Raw genomic sequence first — 20,052 nt, 5'->3', positions numbered from 1 at the left:
ATACCGTTTTCTTTACTGAGAATGACTTTTCCTGTAAAAACCTAAACAAAGGTAAGGCCTAGGGAGTTATAGCAATTTGCTTAAGGACACATAGCATAAAGTGGGTTTGGAAACCAGGCCCCTTTAACTTTCAGCCTGCTACCCTTCCAATTCCGTTCAATAAGACAGGTGGCTTTCCGTATTTCATGCATCCTCTCCTTGAGACAGTTAGAGTTAATGCTGCAAAAGAAAGAAATGCCAGGTGGAAAAACTGACAAGTCAGATATTACACAGCCACTTAATTTTTATTTTGTAATCTTCACAATCTGAGCAACCAAGTAGAATACATAAAGAAGACACTAAAATGTGGCATAATAAAATTCATTTGACCAGGAATATGGCGTTCCATGTTTTTGTCTCCAGCTCAGTTCTTTTTTTTTTCTTCATTTTTAATGTCAGCTGTGTTTTCGGGTCCAGTGCTCACTTTGACAAAAGCTACATTTAGTTGCAAATTGAGACATGGTGTGTAGCTGCTATGATTAAGGAATTTGGAATCTTTGTCCAATATTAGGCCTTGAGGGTAGAAAGAAATGCTGGGGAAAAAAACATTTCAACCTTGCCATGTTCTGATGAATGCCTGAAATAAATATTAACTGTTATTTCTGCAAACTTTCCCACTGTTTTATATACTTCATTTCCCCCATTTGTGAGTCTACAACGTATTCTGGCACATTATGGCTTTCTACTCATGATGAGTCTTCTCAGCGTGGGCTGGGTCAGTGTTTGTAGCTCAGCTGGCTGGTGCCAGAGTGGAGAGCTTGTCTGATTTGATTCCACCCCAGGCACTGAAGGATTTTCAAGATTTTCCTCTTAATATTTGGCTTTACTTGATAAACCTAGGGCATGCTGGGAAATCTCAGCAAGAGGAAAAATTTACTAACCACGGGGAGGCCTGTTTGGAGGGTTGTGGGTAAGTATGAAAGCTTATGAGTGTGACTACTAATGACTCTTGAATGTTCTGCTTTTCACAAGATTTTCCTTCAACAAGAAGTGTGTAGGCTTGTAAGGACAGAGGGTTTTTAGAAAATTCAGCCAACCTCAGAAAGACCAATGTATGACTGATGCGTTTCCCAAGAGAGAAGCCACTAGTCAGTAAGGTACGTGGAACCATATGTTTCAGGATGCAATTTAGAATTTCAGAAGCAGGAGCTGGTAAAAGGTTGCATAGGGTTTTAGCCTTTCATTTTTATCATCATTTTTCTTTTTTATTAGTTGAGTGCTGACATTTCCCTTGGCATATGCAGGATAAAAAGCATGCTATCTGCCTCTAATCAGCATTGGAGAAAGTGCTCAATTCAGAAGTGGGCTCTCTACAACTGAGAAGGTGACCAAGTCCCAAAGACTTAAAAAGTTTGTGGGTATATGTGTGTGCATGCAACCGTGCAAACCAGTTTCTCGTGTGTTTTCTTTTAGATTATATTTTTTTCTTCTTTTGTGCTTTTTTTTGGTTTTTGTTTTTATTCAGTCACTAAGACTTTCTGTCTTGAAAAATATTTAATAGCCTAAAATCTCATTTTGTCTGGATGCTCCAGGTATCAGCTGGCCCTATGGAGGAGGTGGTAGGGATGGTGGCTTTGCGCTGTGCCCTGGAGGAGAGAATATCACTGACTGGATGACAAGAGTCTGAGGGAGTCTGTATCTAGAACTAGCTTTTCTGATCATGCGGCAGTTGTGTGAAGCATCGGACAGTGGCTGATTTCAGCATGGAGGGAATCCAACCAGAGGTGGTCTGTGTGCAGCATGTCCCATGGAAGTATAAGTAGCCTTGCCTTATGTCCCTGTAGAGGGATAACAGGGATAGCATAACGTGCCAGCTAGGATGACTCTGTGGTCCTCTGTCAGCTGAAGATAACTTCACCTTAGTTTAATTGAGTTCAGTTCACTTTATTAGGTTCTTACTTAAAAAAAAAAAAAAGCACAAGGCTTGAACATAATTAATTCTTCTGATTTAGATACAAGTATCCTCATTTTAAATAGTAGGATATAGGATTAGAGAGAATAAGAATCTTATCCAAGTTCATGCTACTGATTCTTCTCACCACATATCTCCATTTTGATAAAAGAGATGGCTTTCCTTTCTATGACAATATTTCAATCTCATGCCCTGATTAGTGAGTCTATGACTTCTTTTTTTTTTAACTTCATTTTTTTCCAGAACACTTCTATGTTCACAGCAAAATTGAGAGGAGAGTACAGAGATTTCCCATGTATACCTCTCCCTCACATGCATGGTCTCCTCAGTTGTCAACACCCAGCTCCAGAATGGTACATGCGTTACCATCGGTGAAGTTACACAGACACATCGTAAATCCATAGTTTACATTCGAGTTCACTCTTGGCGGTGTACGTTCTGTAGGTTAGGACAAATGTATAATGATATGTATCCTTCATTATGATATCACACAGAGTAGATTTCATATAGAATATTGCCCTAAAAATCCTCTGTGCTCTCTGCCTGTTGATCTCTGTCCACTCCCACCCCTGGCAACCACTGATCTTTTTACCACCTCCATGGTAAGACTTTTCTGGAATGTCATACCAGAATCACATACCATGTGGCTTTTCCAAATTGACTACATTTGCTTGGTAATATGCATTTAAGACTCTTCCATGTCTTCTTTTCTTGGGGGCGGGGTGGGCTATGAACAAATATATTTATTAATTAAAAATTAATGTAAGAAGAAAAAAAAGAGAGAGGGAAGCAAACCATAAGAGACTCTTAACTATGGAGAACAGACTTAGGGTTGATGGAGGGACGTGGGTGGGAGATAGGCTGAATGGGTGATGGGTATTAAGGAAGACACTTGTGATGAGCACTAGGTGTTATATATAAGTGATGAATCACTAAATTCTACACCTGAAACCAATTTTACCAAATATGTTAACTAATTAGAATCTAAATAAAAACTTGAAAAAAATTAATACAATGATTTCATTATAGTATTACATTGCATGAATGTTTCAAGGGTGAGCATTCCCAAAGGGAGAGTCTGGTGGAAGCTATATTGCTTTTTCCTTTCTTTTTTTTTTAAGTTTTTATATAAATTCCAGTTAGCATACAGTGTAATATTAATTTCAGGTGTACAACGTAAGGATTCAACACTTGCGTACATCACCCAGTGCTCATCATAAGCGCCCTCCTTAATCCTCATTACTTATTTCACCCATCCCTCCACCCACCTCCCCCTCTGGTAACTATCAGTTCTTTATAGTTAAGAGTCTACTTCTTGGTTTATCTCTCTTTTTTTTTTTGCCCTCTTGCTCACTTATTTTGTTTCTTAAATTCCACATGGGTAAAATCATATATTTGTCTTTCTCTGACTGACTTATCTCACTTAGCATAATACTCTCTAGCTCTATCCATGTCATTGCAAATGGCAAGATTTTAAGATTTTATTCCTTTTAATGGCTAAGTAATATTCCATTGTGTGTGTGTGTGTGTGTGTGTGTGTGTGTGTGTGTATACACACCACTATTTTTTTGCAGGGGTGGGGAACTTTTTTTTTAATTTGAAAAAAGCAGCATTTTATTAAATCCATACATCTGCTCTTACCAGCCTCATTGTGTGTTAGCTGCCTGTACAATGAGATTATTGCTATCAGCTTTTTTTAAAATAAATTTATTTTTTATTGGTGTTCAATTTGCCAACATATAGAATAACACCCAGTGCTCATCCCATCAAGTGCCCCCCTCAGTGCCCGTCACCCAGTCATCCCCACCCCCCGCCCACCTCCCTTTCTACCACCCCTAGTTTGTTCCCCAGAGTTAGGAGTCTCTCATGTTCTGTCTCCCTTTCTGATATTTCCCACTCATTTTCTCTCCTTTCCCCTTTATTCCCTTTCACTATTTTTTATATTCCCCAAATGAATGAGACCACATAATGTTTGTCCTTCTCCTATTGACTTATTTCACTCAGCATTATACCCTCCAGTTTAAAAACTTTAAAAACTTAAAAAAATATTTTATTTACAATTTGCCAACATATAGTATAATACCCAGTGTTCATTCCATCAAGTGCCCTCCATAGTGCCCTTCACCAAGTTACCCCATCCCCCCAACTCTTTCCCCTTCTGCAAACCTTTGTTTCCCAGAGTTAGGAGTCTCTCATGGTTTGTCTTCCCCTCTAATTTTTCCTCACTCAGTTTCTTTCCTCTTCCCTATAGTCCCTTTCACTAATTCTTTTATTCCACATATGAGTGAAATCATATGATGATTGTTTTTCTCCGATTGACTTATTTCAGTCAGCATAATGCCCTCTGCTTCCATCCATGTTGAAGCAAATGGTGGGTATTCATCCTTTTTGATGGCTGAGTAATATTCCAATATATATATATATATATATATATATATATATATATATATATAAAATCTTTATGATATCTTCTTTATCCATTCATCAATTGATGGACACTTGGGCTGTTTCTGTAATCTGGCTATTGTAGATAATTCTGCTACAAAAATCGGAGTGCAGTAGCCTCCATATCTTTTAAAATCTTGATAATTCATTTTTAAGTGTTGAATAATATTTCATTGTCTGGATGATGTACCACAGTTTATTTGCCCATTTGCCTGCTGAAGAACATCTTTGTTGATTCCAAGTTTGAGCAACCATGAATAAAGCTGCTATAAACATCTGTGTGCAGGGTTTTATGTGGGCATGTTTTCAACTCCTTTGAGTAAATACCAAGAAATGCAATTGCTCTTGTATGTTGTGTTGTATGGTGAGAGTATACTTAGTTTTGTAAGAAACTGCCAAACTGTCTTCCAAGGTGGCTATACCATTCTGCATTCCCATATGTACACACATATATGTATAGTATATACATAATGAACAATATATATACATATATACACATATATAATGACATTTATATATATATATATTACATATATATTAGATACATATATCTTTTTTTGGTGGAAACTGGCTCATGTGAGTGTCATGGGTTGGCAGATCCAAAATTTGTAGGACATTAGGACATTAGGACAGCAGCCTTAGACAGAGGTTAGTTAGTATTGTACTCTTAGGTCTGAAGTCTGTAGGGCAGGCTTGGCACGCCAGAAACTAAGGCAGGATATGTATGTTACAGTTTTGAGACAGAACTCTTCTCTAGTAACCTCAGTTTCTGCTCTTAAGGCTTTCAACTGATCGAATGAGGCTCACTCATATTATTGAGGGTAATCTCCTTTACTTAAAGTCAGCTGATTTTAAGTATTATGTCCAAAAACAGCTTCACAGCAATATCTAGACTAGTTTTGGCCAATCAGCTAGGCACCAAACCCTAGCCAAGTTGACACATAAAAATTTAACTGTGACATCCATGTTGTTGTATTTTTTTTTATTGTAGCAGAAATAACAATTAACTTGGTGCACCACCTGTGCAAGATTTTTCTAGAAGTCTATTTTAGGGTCTCAGCCTAAAACTTGTGTTGACAGCCCTTTTAACAAATTTATAAGGACCCAATCCTCTTTCTGCTTAAAATAATTAGAGTGGTTTCTTTTATTTGCAACTGAACCTCATTGCTATTCTAGCAAAGTCTTGGTATGAAAGCATGACTGGGAGAGTATGAGAAAGAAACTCTATAGGCCAAGTATATTCATGAGCATAGATGCAAAAGTAGCAACTAAAACATTAGCAGTTGAATTCAGGAATCAAAAAGCTAATATATGATCAAGTTGGGTTTACATCAGAAAAGCAAAGTTCATTAGAAAAATAGTTATTTTACCACATTAACAGATTTAATATTAAATATATAAAAAGCATTTGATAAAATGCTATTATGGAACTAGAAATACACATGAATTTCCTTAACTCAATAACACATATCTAAAATGTTTCATGTCTGATGACATGAACAGTAAATTCAATGTTAAGCAGAAAACCTTCCCTTTAAAAGAGAGTAGCAGGACAAGGACAGTCACTATGACCATTTAGGTGCAATGTTGCAGTAAAAATTTCAGAAATAGTACTCCTAAGAAAAATGAAATAATAGTTGTAAAGATTGTAAAAGTGGGAACAAAATTTTTGTTATTTGTGGTTGAAATTATCATAGAAAAACCCATAAAATGTAGAGACAAATATTAGAATTAGTAAGAGTTCAACAAGGTTTCTGGATGAAGCTCAATATATAAAAGTCGACTACTTTTCTAAACACCAGACACTGACCTTTAAAAATACAATTAACACAATAGGTAGGAATAGGGAAAATAAAGACCATTAAGGAGAAATTTATGACAATTTTATTGAAAACCCCTAAAGACTGAAATAACTGAGGCTATATACCACATTTTAGCATAAGAAGGTTCAATATTATAAGGATGTTAGTCCTCACCAAATTGATCTACATTTTTAAAAGAAATTCCAATCCAAATCCCAGCAAGAGCTTTTATAGAACTTTTCAAGTATATTTTAAAATTTATAAGAAAAAATAGAGGTAAAAATAGCCCAGATGCTCAGATGCTCTGGAAGAAGCACATGGTGGGGACTGGAGGTTGGTTGGGGTGGGGGAGGAGGGCAAAGGACTTATAAACGTTAAACACTATGGTAATTACATCAGTAGGTAGTAGTATGTATATATTGATAAATAGATAATCAATGAAATATGCAACAGCTCAGAAATAGACATATAAGTGGAAATATGCATGGAAGAAATAGCAGTGGCTATGGAAAAATAGAAAATTGGATTCCTACATGACAGGATAGACAAGTCAACTCTAAGATGTAATAAGCATTTACATGTGATAGGCAAAACTTCCAAAGGAAGTTTCCTTTCTGAGGCAATACAGAATAGGTTTATACTTTTAGTTGAAAATTTGAACAAAACATAACAGGCAAAAACTGATTTAGGAATTAGTTGCTCATTAAATATTTGGTAGAACTTGCATATAAAACTGCCTGGTTTCGGGGTTTCCTTTATGAAAAAAAGGTTAAATGAATTCAATTTCTCTAATGAGTATGGATATATTCAAGTTTTTTATTTTTCTCTTAAGTTTTGGTAATTTAACTGTCTCAGGGAATTTGTTTGATTTTTCCCCCAAAAATTTTCAAATTTATAGACAAAAAACTATAATCTTAAAAAAATCTTACCTTTTCTGAATCTGTGATTGTGACCTACTTTTATTCCTAATACTATACCTTTTCTACTTTTTCTTAGTTAATCTTGCTGAAATTGGTCAAATTTACTACTCCATTAAAAAAATTATTTTGTCGGAATACCTGGATGGCCCAGTGTTTGAGCATCTGCCTTCAGCTCAGGGGGTGATTCCGGCATCCAGGATCGAGTCCCACATTGGGCTCCTTGCAAGGAGCCTGCTTCTCCCTCTGCCTGTATTTCTGCCCCCACCCCCTCTCTACCTCATGAATAAATAAATAAAATCTTAAAAAAACATTTTTGTTCAATTGATCATCTTTATTAACATCTTCATTTCCTATTTTATTCCTGTTTCATTTTATCTTTACTGTTTAACTTTCCTATTTTCTTCATTTTTAGTAGATTGATTTTTTAAAAAAATTTCTTAGGTTGGACTCTTTATTTATATTTACCCCTTTTCTCTAATAAAAACATTTATGCTTCCTTTCGGCTGGAACTGCCATCTTCCAGTAATTCGCCAAAATGACCAATACAAAGGGAAAGAGGAGAGGTACCCACTATATGTTCTCTAGGCCTTTTAGAAAACATGGAGTTGTTCCTTTGGCCACATACATGCAAATCTATAAGAAAGGTGGTATTGTGGACATCAAGGGAATGGGCACTGTTCAAAAAGGAATGCCCCACAAATGTTACCATGGCAAAACCAGAAGGGTCTACAATGTTACTCAGCATGCTGTTGGCATTGTTGTAAACAAACAAGTTAAGGGCAAGATTCTTGCCAAGAGAATTAATGTCCGCATTGCGCATATTAAACACTCAAAGAGCCGAGATAGCTTCCTGAAGCGTGTGAAGGAAAATGATCAGAAAAAGAAGGAAGCCAAAGAGAAAGGTACTTGGGTCCAACTGAAGCACCAGCCTGCCCCACCCAGAGAAGCACACTTTGTGAGGACCAATGGAAAGGAGCCTGAACTGCTGGAGCCCATTCCTTATGAATTCATGGCATGATAACTGTAAAGAAAATAAAAGACCTCAGGATTGTAAAAAACAAAACAAAACAAAACAAAAAAACAAAAACAAAAACAAAAAAACCATTCATGGCTACAAGTGTTATTTCAATTACCTTTTTTTCACTTTTTTTCTCGTTTTTGTTTGTTTAATTCCAGTGTAGTTAACACAAAGTATTATATTAGTTTCAGTTATACAGTATAGTGATTCAACAATTCTATACATTACTCTGCTCATCATTCAATCCCCATCATCTATTTCACCCATTCCCCCACCCACCTCTTCTCTGGCAACCAGCAGTTTGTTCTCTATTGTTAAGAGTATGTATTTTTGTCTTTTTCTTTGTTTGCTTGTTTTGTTTCTTAAAGTCCACATACGAGTGAAATCATATGGTATTTGTCTTTCTCTGAGTGACTTATTTCACTTAGCATTATACTCTCTAGCTCCATCCATGGTGTTGCAAATGACAAGATTTCATTCTTTTATTGGCTAAGTAATATTCCAGTGTGTGTATGTGTGTGTGTGTGCATCTCACATCTTATTTATCCTTTCATCTGTCAGTGGACACTTGGGCTGCTTCCGTAATTTGGCTATTATAAATAATGCTGCTATAAACACACAGGGACATGTATCTTTTCAAATTAGTGTTTTTGTATTCTTTGGGTAAATATCCGTTAGCAGAATTACTGGATCATATGGTAATTAAATTTAAATGTTCTTTTCTATTTTTGATTTTTTGGAGGAACCTCTATACGGTTTCCATTGTGGCTGCACCAACTTGCATTCCCATGAAAAGTTCATGAGGATTCCTTCTTATCCACATCCCTGCCAACATTTGTTTCTTGTGTTTTTGATTTTAGCCATTCTGACAGGTGTGAGGTGATGTCACATTGTGGTTTTGATTTGCATTTCCCTGATGATCAGTGATGTTGAGCATCTTTTCATGTGTGTGTTGGCCACCTGGTTGTCTTCTTTGGAGACGTCTGTTCATATCTTCTGCCTATTTTATATTGGAGTATTTGGTTTTTGCTGTTGAATTGGATAAGCCCTTTATAGATTTTTTATAGTAACTCTATCGAATATGTCATTTGCAAATTCAATGGGCTTTCTGTTTTGTTGATGGTTTCCTTTGTTCTGTAGAAGCTTTTAAAAAAATTTGGTATAGTCCCAGTAGTTTATTTTTGGTTTTGTTTCCCTTGCCTCAAGAGGCATATTTAGAACAATGTTGCTATGGCCAATGTCCAAGAAATTACTGCCTGTGTTCTCTTCTAGGATTTTTATGGTTTCAAATCTCACATTTAGGTCCTTAATCCATTTTGAGTTTATTTTTGTGTATGGTGTCCAGTTTCATTGTTTTGCAAGTAGTTGTCCAGTTTTCCCAACATCATTTGTTGAAGAGACTTTTTCCCACTGCATGTTTATGCATCCTTTGTTGAAGATTAATTGATTATATAATTTTGGGTTTACTTCTGGGATCTCTATTCTGTTCTGTTGATCTGCATGTCTATTTCTGTGCCAGTACCCTACTGTTTTGATCACTACAGCTTTGTAGTATATCTTGGAATCTGAGATTGCAATACTGCCAGTTTTGTATTTCTTTTTTCAAGATCACTTTGACTATTTGAGATCTTCTGTGGTTCCCTACAAATTTTAGGATTATTTGTTTTAACGTTAATTACCTTTTTTTGTTGTTCTTAATTACCCTTTTAACTGCATTCCTCAAATTTTGCTATATGATGTTTTTGTTATTGTTTCAAATTTTTTATATGATTTCTCCATCAAGCCATGAATTACTAAGAAGTGTATTTTTAACTTCCTAAATACATGGACTTGAAGAAATCCTCCTCTCTCTGATTTCTAATTTAATATTATTGAGATCAGAGAATGCAGATTATGATAGGGCTCTTTGAAATTTATTGAGACTTTCCTCTGTGGTCAGTTTTTAAAGATAGTCCATGTATACTTGAATAGAATGTTTATTCTCTATATTCTATAAATATACATTAATATATTGACTATTAATTGTGTTATTTGAACATCCTATGTACTTTCTGATTCTTTGCTTACTTGATCTTTAAATTACTGACAGAGGTGTGTTAAAACCTATAACTATGATGATGGTTGATTTGTCAATTTCTCCTTTTCATTCTATAATTTTTGTTGTATGTATTTGAAGGTACATGTATTTGAATGTACATGCATGTATTTCATGTATACGGATTTAGTATTTTTACATCTTTCTGGAGAACTAAATTTTTATTAATATGTAGAAGCCCTCTCCACCTTAAATTTTTTCCCCTTAAAGATTATTTTTTGTCTGATATTATTATAGCTATAGATTTCTTTTGATTAATACATACTTTTTCTATATTTTAATCTTTCTGCAGTTTATTTTCAGATGTCCCTTTTGTAAATTTCATTTTAGATGTGCCTTAAAGAATATATAGGTTCACATTCTTTGTCTTTTAGATGGGCAATTGAGTCCACTTGTGTATATTTTGATCCACTTCATCCATCTTTTGTGAGTTTTGTTGGCCAAATTTCTTTTGTGCAGTAAGAACTTTAAGCTTTTTCCTTTTAGGTAACTGGAAATTATCAAAGTGTCTATTGAATACAATTTAGTACACATACACAGATACATGCCTCATAGGAAGTAGGTTTTTTTTTTTTTACCTTCATTTTACATCTGAGGAAATGGAGCCAGACTGGTTAATTGTCAGCCTTTAGGTCTATTATGTGACTATTATGTGACTAAATTTGAACCAAGATCTAGAATTGGACCCCAAGTCCACCATTTTTTTCATGCTTCCATCTTGTCTTCAGGATAGAGAGGTTCTGTTACCTACAATGGAACTACAGATGGCAGTAAAGATCAAAGGGGGAAGAGGAATTCCAGGAGAAGCTGGTGGGGTGTGTTGAGCTCAGAACTTTTATCGTTTTTAAAGGAAGTTGAATAAAGGTTTGAAAGTGAATGATGTTTTGCTTTGTATCTTAGTTCTTTGAAGAGATGTATTCATTAGAAAGTGATGATGTTTGCTGCAATAAAAGTGATTTTTAAACACAGGGTCATTTTGTTTATTAGTCATGATCTTTTATCTATGATAAAATGAAAATTTTATAAAACCATACTTTGGAACAGAAATGAATGGTGATTTTTGTCAGCTCTTTTGGTAACTGAAGAGAATGAAGATTATTGTTGAACAATTCTGACAATGAGAAGACCTAACCCCAAGTCTATTTTAATGATTCAGAATGATCAAAGCACAGAATTTCTCTCTGTTAAATTATTCTGTTTTATTGTTCAATAATTTGCTTGGCAAAAATTTCTTGAGAATCTTCTTAGGGTCCTGAAGCTAGTTTTGGCAATAAGATTAGGATTTGAGAGGAAACAATGGTTTGGTTAAATAAAACTTTGATCATTAATTGTCTAAAGTAATAGAGATCATGTGATTAAGGGGCAGGGAAGGGATTGGAACTGTTTAGGGGGGATTAATGAATCTGTAAATGGAAACAGACTGATTTTCTTTATGGATTCTATGAAATCTCAAGATAATTGTTTTTTCATATTAGATCACAGCAGCAGCTTTCTAGACCCAGTGCCAGATCCCCTTGTCCAAATTGCAGCCCCTTCACAGTGATGTGGAGTTCTGATAAGAGCTCTAAGTAGCTTGAACATACTGTGGGAATTATGTTGAAGCTGGCTTCAGAATCCCTGTTTTGCAGGCTGAGGTCACTGATATTTTTGAGAGTATGCTGCAAAATTCATTTTCAAAGGAAATATACTTATTCTAAAAGAAAAAGCCTTTTACATGAACAAAATCTAGTTCTAGATCTTAAATTTGTTTGAACATTAACAAAGGCTGAATTTCACTTTGATTCACTGATATTCTAAGTCACCAAAACAGGATGCTGATTGTTGATGCCCCTTTCCTTCTGCTGTAGGATCACCTCTACGTTGTATTAATATAGGAAGTGCAGGTGGTCTATGAGATGTACCAATAGTTAAAAGTTATGATAGTAGACTTTTAACTGATCCCTCATGTCTATTCTTATTCTGTACAATTTATACAAATATTGCTATTGAAATAATTTTTTAAAGCCATTTGAAAGTTATGGATAAAGGTACTGCCTCTGTCACTTGGGTTAAAAGCTATTCCCAGTCCAGTCACAACCTGCCATTCTGATCTCACCTCTAATCCTTTATCACCATCTCTACACACACACACACACACACACACACACACACACACACACACAGTTTTGATCACAACAGGGTATTTGTTCTTTTCTTTGTACATGCTATTCACACTGCCTGAAATACTTTACCATTATAATCTCAAGACCCATATTAAATATCTTTGGTCTTTAAAAAAAAAAAAAATATCTTTGGTCTTTGAAGCCATACTGTACCTGCCTTCCATAGTTGTTCTCTCCCTCCTCTGTGATCCCAAAGCATACTATAAATTCATCATTTTATGGGCTTTACCAATCACAGTCTAGTAATCCATAAACTATAGCACTATAGCACATTGCCATTCAGGGAAAGCCCACAGAGAGTAGCTGCGCAGGGATTAACTTCGTTCTGCAAGTTTACTACCGTTGTTCTTGTAACTTCTCACCTTGCTCCTTGTTAGCTCTGGGGCAGAAAAATACACTTGCTGGCAGTATACCTTAGACTTAAGTAAATAATGGAGCATGTAAAAGAGGCTAGTACTAAGAAATGACAGCAAGGAGACTAGGGGGGATTTCTGTGATCCCATGGTGCGCTGTCTGAGCCCACCCTGCTCGAGTGACCATCTGTATCTGAGGGATGCACAGAAAATAGGGATAAGCAAATCAAAGATTACCAATAGAACACATTCTGCTTACATCTAAGAAACCTAGGATTAGGTTAAGCATGGGAAAAAGAAAAATAACCTTCTCTAAGTGCTGATATTTCTGTAAAACTAGTATTAGTCATACATTTCTATTTTAATATAATGGTTAGAAATATAAATGCATGTTTGTGCTGAGGTATTATAAAAAATAGTTCAGGTTTTACTTATAATTTGGAAAAGTGTAATAATCTGTTAACCTCAACTTTAGAAAGATGGGCTATTCAAGGCTATAGACTAGTCTGGTAATACTAGCTAACAGTTGCCATTTATTCAGTGCCTGTTAAATCCCAAGCACTGTGAGGGATGCCTCACAACTATATTTTACTTTTGCATATTTAATTTAATCCACACAAAATACTTTTAGACTAGGTACATTCATCTCTATTTTATAGAATAGACAACTGATGCCCCGAGAAATTGAATAACTTGCTCCGTGTCACCCATTTTGTGAGTAGAGTCTGAATTAGAATTCCAGTCTTTCTGCCTCCAAAGCACATGCTCTTTTTGTCGTACAAGGCTGCCTCACAAGGTAACTTTTGAGGAATAATATCTATGAAGAAATAGTTTCTCAGAGACTTGACCTGCAAACTAACACCTATAACTCAATAGCAGACAATTCCACCGGTTAAGAGAAATATATTTAAGAAATCAATTTGGGGGGTGCCTGCATGGCTCAGTCAGTTAAGTATCTGCCTTTGGCTCTGGTCATGATCCTATAGGGTCCTGGGATCAAGCCCCATGTCGGGCTCCTTGCTCAGTGAGGACCTGCTTCTCCCACTGCCTCTGCTTATGCTCTCTCTCTCTCTCTCTCATTCAAATACATGAATAAAATCTTAAAAAAAAAAAAGAAAGAAATTTGGCATCCAAAAAATATGCCTACCACGTACAATGACTACAAAAATACTTGAAATAAGTGATCAGATATGGTTTATCTCTTGAGGGTTTTCCATCACTGTCCAACCCAACATGAGACCTTCTGACAAGATCTCCATGGACACCAACCATGTAAAGGTTGTGACCTACAACCCCATTTGTCCATGGCCCTGTCCCACACTCATTCTTCTCTGTGCTTCTCTTGGCTTCCTATTTACCTGACCCTGTGTCTGGTCACAGTATCCGTACAGTCTTCCTCACTGTGTTCTCTGTATTACACAGGCCTCTCTCTTCTGACCCTTAACAAAATTCTGGCCTCTGATCTGACACTGCAGAGCTGGATGGCCTTGATCCTCTAGGATGCTGTTTCTCTGGGAGTGGTTTGGAGACCACTTCTATACAGATTACGTTGGGGGAAGGCTTGTAGAATATCTGAACTGACTGAATCAAGACCTCTGGGGAGTGGGTCCTGCAGTCTGCACTTTAACAGGCTTTCTCATTGATTCTTATGTGACCAATGCCTTACGAGTACTGCCCTGCATTTCGTGTGACCCCTAGGCGTCCCTACCATTTCTGTTATCCTCTGCAGTGACTCTCCCACATGTGAGAGCTCACTGGTCTGACCCAAATATACTATTTCTTTGTTCCATTCATGTGTTTAACTAGGAGCTGTTTACAGTCACTGAGAGTGACTGCCTGCCCTTTGCAATCACAAATGTAATGTTCTCTTTACTTCACATATAACCTAGTTTCCCCAAAGCCTCATTTGTTTGTGGGTACAAATAAAGCCACTTAATGTTTATAACCCAAATTTCACCGACTCATGCCTGTACCTACATAATACAAAACCTCAATTCCCTGCAAAATTCTCTCCCAGTATTTCTGGGAGGTCTCGGAAGGTGCCTCACAGGTGCTCTGAGTCCCGCTTCTCCTCTGTGCTGTACTGTACTGCTTGCTGATGTGTGTTGCTTTTGGAGTCATTTTGTCTATGCTTCTCCATGACTCCAAGACTGACGGCCCCCCTGCAGATGCTGATCCGCATGACCAGGACTAGGTGCTCTAGCTGCAAATCCTCAGGGAGCTGAGAGTGGTGCTGTGTTCCCAGGCATCCTAATGGGGATGGAGCCACTCAGAGCTAGACGTACAAGTGGGGAGGATGCTGTTCGCTCTGACTGTGTTGTATTTTTTTCTATTTAAGCAACACTGCTACTTCCCTGGGTCCCCAAAGTCCCTTGTGGAACTATTTCACTTAATTTGGGCATGCAGCACTCCTCTCTTCAACATCCCAGGCAAACAAATACTTGCCTGTATTTCCATCCACTTCCCCTGGGTGCCCACAAATAAACCATATACCTTACAACCTCTGTGAAACATCTACTCCTCATAGTTCATCACATGCTCAGCCATGTCTGAATCTCTGAAGCTCCTTTAAACTTAGATTGGGACTCTTCTCCTCCCAACCCATGGCACATGTGTGGTAAGTTTTGGATTCCAACGGGCCCAGTTTGAGAGCTACTAAAGAAACCCCCTTGGGAAGAAGCTTAAACAAACTAAAATGTAGGATAGGCTGTCAGAGTGAGAGGGCCCAAGTAGTACTGATCTGGGCAATTTATTTTTCTTTAAAAGAGGACATCTGATATATAATTGCAGAATATGAAAGCAAAGGGAGAAGCAGAGAACTGAACCACATGAAGGATTCAGCATTCTAAATGGAACACATCCTCCCCTACCTTCCTCCTACTTTACCGTATAGAGCCAGCTGTCACCAGAAGCTGTTTCCAAACCAATTACCATTCCCTTATCAGAAAGGAGGATAAAATCTTAACAAAGGAACAGATGATTGGATGCCATTGGTTCTTCTGACTCTGGAACTGCTTTAGAAAGGAAGTTGCATCTTTGCAGAATTATTATTATCAATCAGCCTTTATTGCTTCAGCTTTCTTTATTGCATTCTAACACACAAAGTAATGAAAACATATAATAAAGAGAATAAAACACGTAATGCATCACTGTGCAGATATTGCAATCATAGCAAATCCAATGTAAATGCCCTACAGGGAATACTTGAGCCTTCCAATACATTGCTAACAGTTTGCATGATACTACATCACATTATTTATCTACTAAACCTGTCATGGTCTGCTAAATATCGTGCCAGCATCAACCCCAAATAGTACTACTCCTTCCCATCCTCCAAACGGAAGGCATATTTCTTTGCTGTCACTGGTTTTAATGTTTGCAAAGAGTAGCTCCAGCTCCTGAATAATTAATGCATAACGATTACTAAGCCACGGGTAGTTTACTATTCTAGCCCCTCTGGTCTTTGCAATGTTGCTTGCTTTAATATGCACTTCGAATTGGAACCAAGAGGTAGTAAAAGTCATTAAGACGGCATGAAGCTAAGTCAATAATGATTTACAGAGTTTGGAAGCATTCCTGGGTTTTTCATTCTTGGCTCTCAAGCCCCATCTGCTGCTCATGTTCTGACTTGGTCTTCCTTTTGCAAATGCTTCTCTGATGACAGGGTTTCCACTTGGTTTTATTCTGACTTAAAAAGAGTTGACTCTCAAGAGTTCAGGTCAAGTACACGCTTCCCCCGTGGTATTTCCAACTCTAGAAGAAAATTGGTTATGACTAAATATATTTGGAATACTTGGGTCAAATATGTGCATGTCCGGAAAGGTCATGATCTCAAATGGTATGACACCTAGTAAATACTAAATAATAATACTTGCAAGGATGATTTACCCTTTGGAAGGGTCTTAAACACTAGCTAGGAGGACTTTTAAAAGAAGTAGTAGGACCTTTCTCCTGGTAAGAATGGCAGAGTACTAATGTGAAGACTAACTCTTCTGTGCACTGCTTCTGATTTCTGCTCAATGGCATTCCCACAGATCAACTCAGACTTTAGTAATTCTGGTATGTTGTAAACTGTTCCATCTCAAAGGGCAGAGATGGGCCACTTTAGTGGATTTGCCTTTGAGCTGAAATGATCCAATGCTCCAGGAATATCTTTTTAAAATTTATTTATTTATTTATTTATTTATTTGAGAGAGAGAGAAAGTATGCACACAGAGAGAAAGGGAGAAGCAGGCTCACCACTGAGCAGGGAGCCCAATGTGGGGCTGGATCTCTGGGCTTATGACCTAAGCCAAAGACAAATGCTTAATAGACTGAGCCACCCAAGCATCCTGCACCAGCAATATCTAATGAGAAGACATGACTGTAACAGGGCAAATTCCCCTTGGATAGGCATTAGAAAGAGAACTGGTTGCTTCTGAAGGACAATGACTCACAGTTTGTTCTCTGTGATGCTTGTTTGGGGCTAAACATACAATATACTATAGAAATTTGACCAAAATATTTGTGAGATGGTGGTGTAGAAAAGAATATGTTGTAAACACCATGCCACATTAACCAAATGGAGAGCTACTTGCAGCTTGGTGGCTTAGTGTTTTTCTTTTGTAGAATATTATGCCATTTCCCTTTCTTTTGGAGTTTCTCAAATGTCATCATCAAATGACATTTTTTAAAACATTTTAGAAATAAATGTATATGTGACTTGAGTATGGTTCTGCAGATTGAAAAGATAACAGAATTTTCTGATAGTAGGATGTATTGTTAATTTCTTGATGTGGTTTGGAAAATGTCTTTGACTAAATGGACCCTGGTGACCTATGTGTTAGCTTAAATCTAAAAGGTCAAACTTGCTATTTCGTCCTCACCCAGTCTTATGTACTGTAATTGGTGCTTTGCCCTTTCCAGCTCTTAAATTGTTGCTAGGTCTAGCACTGGCTTAAATGGATGGGACCTTTATCATTGATAGAGTAAATAGAAGTGAGGCTAAATATATGCTTTGCTCTGTGATGGCAACTGGTTTGCTAATGAATCATTTGTTAGAGAAGAATGAGGTAGAAGAGAAATATCTGCAGGGATGACCAAAGGAACCTCTACAGAATGGTGTATGATTAAATGACAGATTGAATAGAAAAATCTCTGAGTACTTTGGAGAAATAGAAGACAGTGACTACAAATCAGCATCACTTTTCATGATGGATTCTTAGTAGAAGAACCATGTTGAGTCAGGCTCCTCCATAGCTCATGATGTGCAGTGGGACCATTGGATGCATTCTTGGTCTAATTGGTTCATTGCTTACTGCCCTAGTGAAAAGGGGTGGTGGTGAGAAGAGTCAGGGAATCCCATAGGAGTCCACAAAATACTTCGACTCAGTCCTATGGACTCTCCTTACTCCATCGCCCCATCCCTCCAGATGTCAGAGTCCCATCTTCTGTTCCATATGCTTGTGATTACTCCTGTGAGTGACCGAAGCCATTGAACGTGGTGGGGAGGTGACTTTCCATAACAGATATGTTGAATGGAACTGTATAAAGGCCAAATGAACTTCACTGGTGCTTGTCAATTGATGGGTCACACCCAGACTGCTGTGCTCTGAGCACTGGCTCTGCCACCATAAGCTCCTAGGTGGTAAATCTGAGTAGCTTCTCAGTGGTCCTCTATTCCTGTTTATGAGATCTCTTCTCTCTCCATCTTGCTGGGCGTGAATTTGTTTCCTGGACTGAGTGACATGGGGGCACCAAAGATCCCATTTTTTCCAAATTTGTACCTTCTTGTACCTGCATTTCAGCTTGTCAAATATGAGTAAAATATTTGACTCCATTCTTCTCTTCTCTGCTATTGTATTCCTAAGGCCGTAAGTAATTCATAGTGTCTCACTTAAGTTGGGGGAGACACTTGTGGAACATAGGAAGAAATTCCAAGGATGGAGAAAGTTGATGTGGGAAGGAGATTGAACATGACTAAAACTTACAAAAATATTATCTTGCCATATTTATTTTCAGAAATGCAAATTTCTTGAAGTGTATGGGACCATGGATAAGTAATTTAACTTCTCTGGGGTTCCCCATGTTTCATTTTTAACAGATATAAAAATTGCATGTAATTCCTAACTTTGAGTGTATTGAAGGATATAAAGTACTTCATCTAGTACTGAGCATGTCACATAAAGATATGTTCAATGTGAAAGAGTAAGCTACTTTTACCACTCTAGAAGTCTGAAAAGCTAATATACCTTCCAAAAGCTCCTTGCTATAGCGAGGGACTGGGTCATGTTCTCAGCATTCCCAGCCATGTGAAACAGGGAAACAGATTTGGGATTTAAAGTCAGAGGATCTGCATTTGGATTCTGAATGAACCTCTTTCTAAATTTTTAAAATTTTTTAAAATTTTTTGGATGAACCTCTTATTACTATTTGACTTTAGGCCTGTTACTCAATGCAGTGGTTTCCTTTGCTAAACAAATTACCACACCTCTGTGGCTTCAAATAACAGAAATTTATTCTTCTATGGTTCTGGAAGCTTAAAGTTTAAAATCAGTTTCACTGGCTCCAAATCAAAGTGTCAAGTAGCTGTACCTCTTTGAAGGCTATAGGGGACAATCCATTCCTTACCTCTTTTAGCTTCTGGTGGCTGCTAATAATTCTTGGTTTGTGGCTGCATCACACCAGTCTCTGCCTCTGTGGTCACATTCCTTTCTTGTGTGTGTGTGTGTGTGTGTGTGTGCACATGCTTGTGTTTGAAATCTTTCTCTAGAGACTTCCTTGTAAGAACCCTTGTGATTACATTTAGGGCTCACTGGATAATCCAAAATAATCTCTCCATCTCAAAATCCTTAATCCTATCTGCAAAGATCCTTTCTCCTTATAAGGTAGTATTTATAGGTTCCAGTAATTAGGACCTATTATTCTTGAAAGGTCATTATTCCGCCTGTGACCCCTGACTTCTCTTAGCCTTAACTGTTTTCACCTGTAAATATAATTGGGAATAATAGTACCAAACTCACAGGTTATTGTGTGGATTAATCCAATAACATGTGAAAATGACTTGTTTACGCTAATGGGTGATACAATAGCTGCTGCGAGATCATTGAACAACCATTTGGATTCTCACAGCTGCAGTATGCATCCTACAGTCCTATGGCAAGATGCAACATGCAGCCTGTGTTTTCTCAAATGGTGTTAGAATCCTCTAAAATTGAAAATCATAGGAAGTTGTCAGTTTTTGTTTAGTTCAAACACTATAAGCCTGGTCTTTGCTGGACACTCTCCTGAAGATGGGAATTACAAGGATGAAAAGTATTTTGAGGAA

The 20,052-nt window shown here is 37.2% G+C and overlaps 1 protein-coding gene across 1 annotated transcript; it reads left to right on the top strand.

Moving 5' to 3' along the window:
• The first annotated feature begins 7,648 nt into the window (after nucleotides 1–7,648).
• Nucleotides 7,649–8,170, top strand: LOC121477114 (60S ribosomal protein L21-like). The gene has a single exon (XM_041731336.1). The coding sequence runs from the start codon at nucleotides 7,654–7,656 to the stop codon at nucleotides 8,134–8,136; it is 483 nt and encodes a 160-aa protein (XP_041587270.1). The 5' UTR covers nucleotides 7,649–7,653; the 3' UTR covers nucleotides 8,137–8,170.
• The last annotated feature ends 11,882 nt before the right edge of the window (nucleotides 8,171–20,052 follow it).

This window comes from Vulpes lagopus, chromosome 16, assembly GCF_018345385.1.
Source record: "Vulpes lagopus strain Blue_001 chromosome 16, ASM1834538v1, whole genome shotgun sequence".
NCBI classification, from domain to species: Eukaryota; Metazoa; Chordata; class Mammalia; order Carnivora; family Canidae; genus Vulpes; species Vulpes lagopus.
Note: the sequence above shows the minus strand (reverse complement) of the source record. Positions and strands in the feature narration are given on the sequence as shown.